This window comes from Poecilia reticulata, linkage group LG4 (genome assembly GCF_000633615.1).
Source record: "Poecilia reticulata strain Guanapo linkage group LG4, Guppy_female_1.0+MT, whole genome shotgun sequence".
Lineage (NCBI taxonomy): Eukaryota > Metazoa > Chordata > Actinopteri > Cyprinodontiformes > Poeciliidae > Poecilia > Poecilia reticulata.
Genome location: NC_024334.1, coordinates 8,384,395 through 8,393,726, shown reverse-complemented (window position 1 = coordinate 8,393,726; position 9,332 = coordinate 8,384,395). Strand labels below are relative to the sequence as shown.

Sequence of the window (9,332 nt, the reverse complement as noted above, 5' to 3'; positions counted from 1 at the left end):
TTTTTTTTTTTTTTTTTGAGAAGTGGGGTAAAACAGACATGCTGAGGGGAATGGCTGAATAATCGGCTGTCATTTCTCACTGCGCCAAATGAACTGCATCGATCCCGTGGGTTGAAGGCAATTTCCCCATTGCTTCCRCATCTTTAAACACAACCTATTTCGTTCTTTCCTTTCGCTGCTTTTGTTTTATTACAGTCCCTCTTTTGCAGTCTCTGCTCTGTGGCGAGTGATCGGAGCGCTTGCTGCTACATTATCACAAACGCACAAATAATGTCACCTCTCAGCCTCCTCTTCTCTYTGAATAATCTATCAAAGACAAGCTGGGTGACATTTGCATCGGTGCGCTGTCAGAGAAGGTTTCTTCCTTCTCTACTTAAAAAGCTTTGAGAAGATGCTGTGCGCTCTAATGATTCGGATGACTGGTCTGATCAAATGTGAGCACGCACCCATGGAACCAGTTTATATCGCGCTGTGTTCTCCAGTAACCGTGCCACCCTTCTACCCTTAAACATTTGCCTCCCAGGAAACTTGTCATTATGTTGGATTTTATAGGCCATTGTTGGATGGTAAAAATCCTAAAAAAGATGTAATTTTTGGCCGAAATTTGATTATATTTTTCACATTCTACAGTAGTGTATTTATAGTTAAGAAGTTGTAAATCATAATCAGCAAATCATAATTTTGCTTCAGCTGCAAAATTCAGAACTATGAAAATAATTAACATAAACTTGTCTTTATATTAACAATTCATTTAATTAGTTCAAACTAAAATGATTTTCAATTTAGCAGTGGCATGCTTGTAAAAACTAGCTAGATCAACATGCAAGTTTAGATCATGCAAGAATTTGCATAAGCTGTTTATATCATCAGGAAGATGGATTTATGTTCACTTTTACTTTTACAATACTAATTAAGTTTGCAGAGATTATGTAGAGATTTTGAAGATGAAAATGGAAAATCTATATTAGTAAAGGCAAAACTGATGTGAATATTGATTTGTTATTCATTCTGACAAAGACAAATGTCAGAAGGTCCTTCAAGCTGATGCACAAATATATTTTCATTGTAAAAAGATCCGTTCGAAATGGTTAGGATGAAAACTGTAATAAAGTTCTGCGCCTTAACCAGCATTGATGCGTGACATAAAGTCTTAACGCTGGAAGCCTTTGTGATTGCTGAAGGTCTCAGGTAAATAAGCGTATGCCTTTGCCAAATAATAATTAATTGTTCGGATTTCAGTGGAGCGAAGGGTCTTTTTTGCAGTAATCATGGCCTATCTTTCCCAACAAAGCTATGATGGGGGAAAAAAAATTATATATCTTTATAGTTTATATACACCAATTACATCACATCTTGACAAAGTTGTTAGTAGTGTTGCTATCAGATCCTGGTAGTCCAGTTGGCAAAGTAGTTGGCATGCTTCCCATGAGGAAATATTTCTCGAGACATGATTTACAAAAATCTTAAGACACAAAAATCGCACAGTCAACATAACGCACACTTTAAATGTATTTTTATATAGGTATTGCATAGCCTTGTTTGCAGCCAAAGTCAGCAGTTTACTTTTAAAGAGATGTATAGCGAACTGTCTTATTTGCTGACTTAATATGAACATTCAGCAGCGAGCTGCAACACAATTAATGTTGCTGCTGAGTTTTGCTGTTTGCTTTTATATTACCATCTTCACGATGTTTCATCAGTGGAAAACTGCTAGCTGGTAGCAATCATAGGAGGAAAACTGGCCTGCACAGGAGCAAAAATGAAATATTGACATGATGATAAAAGAAATGTATTCTTTCATTGATTGGTTGTGTTCTCCAGCTGCTTGGTCATTTTAGTTTTAATTTATTTTTAAAGGAGGGGCTGTATAAAACGGGGCCAGAAAAGGGAATTTAAAAGACAGAATGTTTCTGATTGTAGATGTTTTCAACTGATCCAAGTTAGTGTTGGTGTTTAACATATGTCTAAACAGATGATGTGATGCTTCTTCTGTTTGAGCAAAGTTTGATTTATGAGTTGAAGTGATGTTATTTAGGTCACCAGAGATATTAATTCAAAAGGCCTTCAGTCTTTTGCTCATAATTTAACTTGCTTGTAATTGTAGTGCTGCAGATTACTCTGGTCCAAGAGGTTTTTTTATGCAGTGCACACGGAAGTGGAAATTTGGCAAGAGAGCTTCAAGTGTCTGCCTCATCTCCTGGTCATCCTGCTGCTTTGTAGTCTCTTGCCAGAATGTCCAGTCATTTCTTCTAATCCTAAATACATATTTCATTGTGAGTGATAGAAGGAATCATGTTGGATAGGGGGAATAGTGGTTTTTCAATCACACAAAACTTAAATCCTAACATATTAAATATTTGTCAGGTTTTAAAGTAACAAACAAGAGTTTAGTCTTAAATACAGAATATTCCTATAGCTGCAAATAAAGTATAAATAGAGAGTAGTAAGAGAAAGTGATAGGAAAGAGGAAAATCTCTCAATATGGGTGGTAGAATTTGAGTTTTCAACATTGAAGAGAGTATGCTTAAAGATGAGCTGACGTTTCAGTGTGTGCTTTTTGTCTTTGCAGAAATGTGTGTTCTGCCACACAACCAACCCCAGTCCGAACCGCGGCGCCTGCATCCAGTGCACACATGAGAACTGCGCCACCTCTTTCCATGTCACATGCGCCCAGATTGCCGGAGTGGTGATGAAGCCTGCAGACTGGCCCTACGTGGTGTCAGTCACCTGCCAAAAACATAAAAAGGGCATCCAGATGGTGAATAAGGTGAGTGTGTTGGCATTTTTCACTTTTTCCTGCTACGTTGGTGTAAATCAGGGATATTCAAAGTGTGACCCGGGGGCCATTTATGGCCCTTGTTATTATCTTGTGTGGCCTCTGACTGCAGTTCAATAATGGTACAAATCTGGCCCTCAATTTCTTTAGGATGATATTTACCATGGCAAGTTTATTTCTTATGCTCCAGAAGAATGTTAAGTACAATACAATGTTTTTCTTTCATTAGCCTTAATTTTTTTGCTTTTATTTTTATTTTGTAGTAAATCGTGCCACAAACATACAGCCACATTTTCACAAAAAATCAGGCTTGGTCACACTCATCCAATATACTGTGCTAAATATGGCAAATATTTTAGAAGAAACTAAAACCATTTTATGGACCAGCAAAGAAAGTAGCTAGTCCAGGAAGGTATACAACTGAAACACCTTAAAGTTGTTATAAACAGAGAAATAAGCATAAGAAAGTTGTAATAAGCATAACCCCAGAATAGGATAAACCCATCTCAAACGTATTTAAAAAAAATAATTTTATGAAATACGTGCATTCTATTTGAGGATACTGATATTTGGTTTCATATGCCAGTGACAGAACATGATTAGTAATTATAGAATAACCCAGACATTGCTCTTGCCGAGTCCCAGTCCTGACTCTTGTCTTGTTTTTGTCTGAAGCCTCGGGCAGGTCTAGACCTGGGCCTCAAGGTGATTGGGCGTAAATCCGACACCTGGTACTACCACTGCACCATCATTGGCATCGCAACGCAGACGTTCTACGAGGTCAACTTTGAAGAAGGATCATACTGTGACAACGTGCACCCAGAGAATATAGTGGTGAGTGTTTTCACCAACAGCGTTGTTATGCAGTCTGGAATTTGATCTCAATATTTACTGGGTCTGAAAAAGAGAAATGGAGAATAAAGGATGTGGAAAAATATTTGTATTTGCAGACTTTTATTCCCAATCTCTTTTTTTTTCTCTTTATGTTCTTAGCTGTGGAAACCACTTGGTATAGGCAATGGAAGGTAGACTGAGTACTAAGGAAAGTTCTCTGTCTGGAATATTTATATAAAAACTTTGGAGGAGCCCTCCTCCATTAATCCAAGCAGCTACTCGTATGATTGTAGTCGGTATGGTATTTTTATTTTAAAGCGTACAGATATTTTCTGAGCAACTGAGCCATGACGGAAGGTATGGAAAATGTATTCCGCTTTATAACTATAGATTGCCTTAAATATTTGCTGTTTAAAGATGGCAAGAAACAGTACTTTAGTAAAATTAAATTATTAAAACTTGCTTCTAGGGAGGTTGAATCATAACGTAGCTATACAAGTAATCTAATTTAAAATGCTAAATACTACCCTTGAATTTCAGAAGTTTAAACTTTTTACTAAGCTGTAAGTAGCTGGAAATGAAGACAACCCTTGAGACGTAAAACTAGAACTATGAACGAAATCGTGCAGAATTCTATAATTCAACGCTTTTCTCCTATATTTGTCCTCCAGTTCTCTCATCTTTGTCCTTCCTCTTCTAGAGTCACGACTGTCTGCGTAACGGTGCTCCTGACACGGGGGAGCTGATTGAGGTCTGTACACCGGATGGTGAAAACCTGAATGCTTCCTTTGTCAGAGAGCATGTCCACAAGCTCTACCAGGTGAGGTTAACCTGACTCGTCTGTTCAGGCACAGACAAATCGCAGTTAGCTGGTTTAAGTGAGACAAAAAGTTTTGTAGGTGACTGGCTAAAATGTGTTTTATTACTGTTATGTATTGCTGTTGCAGTTTTCCAAATTACCTCCACAAGAGTCATTCTTGTATCATTACATTTTTTATTTAGTATTTTTGACCTGCTTTTGCGCTGAACTAAAACAAAACAAAAAAGAAAGAAAGAAAGAAAAACAAGCCTCCAGCTGTTCAAGCAGCCAGAGTCACAACCCTGACCTTTTTCCTCTACTGCAGAATATTGTTAACATCTATATTTATATTTAAGGAGCTTAAGTGAGGCTCTGATCCAGTCAGTGAGCAGCTTTGGTTCAATGTCATGGTCAAGGATAATTTGACAGCAGCGCATGTTGGTTGATGGTTCCATTGTTGTGGCTCTGACTGAGAACGGGCCCAGGTTGGGGTCCGTGGCTTACCTTTGAATTTTTACTCAGAACCAATCTGATGTTCTCTCTGTCATTTATTCCCCACTGTGTTCCCCTTTGTTGTGCAATGAAGGCAGTTTCGTTCCAGTTTAGCCTCTCATGATTACCAGCTTTCCCAACTTCAAAGTGGTGCCAGATATTTTCTGTTTTACAAAAGGACAAACGATTGAGATTTCCAACTAATTCATTGTTTAATACTTTCATTTAGGTGGAGTTTCAGGATCAAAGTCAGCTGATGCTCAAACAGTCAGAGATCTTCCAGCTGGATCATGAATTACCTAAAAGAGTTAGGGCTCGACTGGTGAGTATTTTACTCAAACTTTACTTTCTGCTGCCTTCAAACTCCACTTTTGTCTAATTAAAGTCCATTTAGAGCAAATGAGACACCAAACAGGGAATGCATTCATGTGTGGCTCCCTTGTGCATAAGAAGTCATTACCATGTTGGAGTTCAAATGTCCTGTGGTTCTCATACCTCACTTATAATGTCTATTTTTTTTACTTAACCAAGCTTGTGATGGCCAGAAAACAAAACAAACCTGCTTTACTGTCTTTCACAGATGACTAGGTGATGTCGCAGGCTGCACTACACTCACTCATATGAGTCTTAAACTCAGATTTTCCTGTTTGCGAATTAAAAGGGAAGTGTCAAGCAGTATTTCCATTGCAAATACTACTTTATTTTATAGCTCCCCATCAGAGAAATGATAGCAAACAGCATTAAACAGCCCTGATCATAACTCAACGTTGGTTTTAGCATTTCAGCATAAACACTGGAAAATAATCTGATGCTAACATTTGTTTGGTAAATGAATGCTTTGTTTTTCCAGTAGAGGCTTTTTATCTTCGACATAAAAGTGTTCATAAAATGCTGGCGATAATCAGCGTTAACAGAAATCACAGTGAGGTTCTTTTTAAATGACTGCTTTTAAAGTCAAAAACAGTCATAGCTCTGCATATTCAACACGGCTGCTTTTGTTGTGCAAAACCACACAGACTGCTCAGATTTCCAGAAAACAGTCTTCTGATTATGTGCAAAGTACGTCACGTCGTCAGCGTCAGGCGTTTAAATCTAAATGGATGTGAAAGCCGAGGATGTGAAACTCATATCAAATTCCTTGCTGTGTGCACAAGCAATAAAATGCACAGTGAGATATAATTTTATTCTTACGGCCTGTAGAGCGGCCTTCTTGAAGACCTCAGGGCTCTGTACACTATTAATGTTTTTAAATTCAAACTTCAGGTGTCTTTTGGGCCACTGAACTTTAGCAGTTATTTTATTTTATGGAATTTTAACTTTCTGTAGTTTTGTTCCACAGTTAGACTTTAAAATGATTCTACATTATGCTGGGGTTTTTTAGTAGACATTTTTAAAATTTATTTTAGTTCAATATTCTTTGTTTTGTAAATGCTCTAAAAAATGTAGTCTCTGCTCCTTTAATATTTTTATCAACCACCACTGGTTGTTTCCACCTCTTCATCACATTCATTCTCTGAATCATCATCATCATCAGTAACAATTACATTTCCTCGGTCCCATCTTTACTACACATTTTCTCTGCTTTTTTTCATGTTGCTCTTTGATTAGCTCATTAGGTCTGTGTCATTGATTCTGTTTGGTACTTTTAGTTTCTTCTTTTATCTGGTCTAAACCACTTAGCATTTCAGGTCAGTGCGGAGTCCTAAAACAATTGCATCAGCAGTAACTCCTCCCACTTCAGCAGCTTTGACCTTTCAGCCACCAAGTTGACAAAAGGCAAAAATGTTCATACATAAAACTATCAGTGATGATTCTGTCACTGGTGATTGCAACTAAATTAAAGGGATTTCAGTGTTTTATTGCTTGTGAGGCAAGAGGAAAGACTCCAGTTGAGATTAAATGCTACTCTGGTTCCTGAACAAAAGGTTCCTGCTGTGGAAATTCACCTTTTGTTTGTGGAAAAACTTCCTGGGATCGAGCACACGTGAATGGAAGCGCAGAGATATAAAAAATGTGGTAAAGATGACATATTTCAACTTGATGAAGTTTTCTGTGTGTTTTCCTGTCTGCTTCCAGGCTTTACCTACCCCACAGGAGGAAGTTCGCCCAGCCGATGAAGCTCAAGCAGCGAAGCGCCGCCGGCTGCCCTCCAGCTCAGCTGGGCCTAACACCCCGGCTCCACTTCCAGCACCAGCAAAGCAGAATCACAGTATTACCACTCAACCAACTGTGAAGCCTCCCTCCATGACTCCTACTACCAATCAGGAAGCCCCCACTCGCGTCAGCAGCGTTCAGACGGACGCAGAGACCCCAATGGACACAAGCGACAACCTCGCTGAGCCCCCTCCAGTCTCCAACCCTCCGCTGACACAGCAGCCCACCCCTTTTCAGGCCACTTTGAACTCTGACCCCTTCCTGTCTGCTCCGTCCTCCTCACCCCCACCCCCACCGCCACTACCACAGCACATGGCCGACAGCTACACACCAAGCAGCGGCTACGTTTCCTACATGGAGACACTCCTCCACTCACGTTTTCCTCAGGACGAAGGCCCAGGCCCAGTGTATTAGAAATCACCTCCACCATGTTATTAGTCAGCTGACAGTGGCTGAGCCAACAGGAAGTAAGCTAACGGAGGGGAACTCTGAGTGCTGTTTCGATGGACACATGTTTCCTAGGTGAGAGGAGGAGGAGGAGGAGGAAACAGGAAATCGGAAGCACTCTTTTAATGCATGGTCCTTTTTTTATATTTCTGAGTTAATATGTCTGCAGTGGTGCTTCGACTTGCTCTGGGGCAGCACCGTAGCGGCAATATTTTTTTTTCCTTTTTTTTTTTTTTTCAATGTTATAAGATTTTTATTTTATTTTAATTTTTTAGACTTTTTTTGGCAGCTGCTGTGCTTTTCTTTCCTTTGTGTTGATATAAATAATTCTCCAGGTTGGCGTCTGTTCTGTACTTTGTTGCATCTGTTCAATTATGCCACACTCCCATGTTCTTCCCACAGAAACTAAAGCATTATGGCAGCCTCTCAGCAGTGAGGCCTGGTGGACATAAGCTCTTCTTACTCAAGTGACCAGCAACATCCGTTTTTCAATCCAGCTAGTGGTAGCCTGGATACCATCAGGTGGACCCGCGTCATCCATCTGCAGGCTCTCCTTTTAGTTGAGGCGTGTTCTTGTCATATTTCCAGACATAAACTGGGGGTGGGTGGGGGGATAAAAGAGAAATGTATTGTAGCGGGAATTCAGTATTTAAATGTCTTTGTTAAATATTGAAAGGATTATTTGTAATAGAGCAAACATGTTGAATGCAAACACTAGTAGATTTGTCTGGAGGATGCATTGAAGTTTAGTGATGATGTAGTTATCAGAGGACATTTTGTGTTAACATCACGTGGTGGCTTCCCGTTTCTTTTTTCTTTTTCTTTTTTTTTTTTTTCCTCACATCAACACGATCTCAGGGTTCCTACAAGCAGAGGCCGAGTATGACGACTCAGAAATTTCCCACGTTCACAATCGGCAGAAGAATTACCGTTCCTGATATTTTCAATTTAGTCCCTGGTGCTCTGCTGTTTGTCAGTGTTGTGGTTTAATATCACCAAGCTCCTAATTGCACTTAAACCTGAGAAGACATAGGAAGTTCAGCAATTGGAAACATCTGTAGGAACCAAAAAAAAAAAACAAAAAAAAATTACATATATTGCACCGTATTTGAGTTTCAATTGTAAGTAAAAAAAAACTATATTGTAATTTGTTGTATGTCTGTTTTTCTATTATTCTACTCTTTCTATGTCAATTTTCTGAAGTGAATTCACAAACTCGGCCCATCATGAATATTAATACCTTGATTTTTGGTTAGGTTCTACAAGCCCATTACTCAATTTGTACTTCTAACCACAAATCCCGTTTCCTGTTTTTCCTGCATTGTTTCATTCTGTGCTACAGGAATGCACAAACTACTGATGTACTGATTTCTTGTAACACCGACCCAGTGTACATACCGCAGGCCTTGTGTTGTGATTCACATTTGTAAATGTCATATTATTTCTCCCTATATCCTGTCGCAGCTAAAACATTTGAGCAAAGGTGCGTTTCAACTGAGATCCATTCAAACAAAAATTAACTCATGGGGATTAAAGTGGGCTACTTTTGGCCAACTCCTTTGTGTTTTGTGTGATTCAATGAGCTTTTTTTTCATTCTTTCTTGGTCAAATAATAGGAATGCACAGGTACTAACACCTGATATTTATTAGTTGTAATAATTAAAGCTTGTCGCTGTAAATGTAATTAAGTTATTTTTGGGTTTTTTTCTGGAAACTAAAGTCATGATCATATATGCAACTTACATGTTAGTAAAATAAATATCTCATAAACTTCTAAATTTGGCAACTGTCACTTAAATCTATTAGCTTAGCTCCAGCACCGACCTTAAA

The 9,332-nt window shown here is 38.8% G+C and overlaps 1 protein-coding gene across 2 annotated transcripts in view; it reads left to right on the top strand.

Moving 5' to 3' along the window:
* kdm4b (lysine (K)-specific demethylase 4B) overlaps positions 1-9,056 on the top strand; it is a 52,658-nt gene extending 43,602 nt beyond the window's left edge. For both annotated transcript variants that reach the window (XM_008406773.2, XM_008406772.2), the window contains exons 18-22: positions 2,570-2,767; positions 3,452-3,610; positions 4,311-4,430; positions 5,131-5,223; positions 6,978-9,056. In XM_008406773.2, the coding sequence (XP_008404995.1) occupies positions 2,570-2,767; positions 3,452-3,610; positions 4,311-4,430; positions 5,131-5,223; positions 6,978-7,469 (1,062 nt within the window). In that variant the 3' untranslated portion in view covers positions 7,470-9,056. The remainder of the gene's footprint in view (positions 1-2,569; positions 2,768-3,451; positions 3,611-4,310; positions 4,431-5,130; positions 5,224-6,977) is intronic.
* Positions 9,057-9,332: the final 276 nt, after the last annotated feature.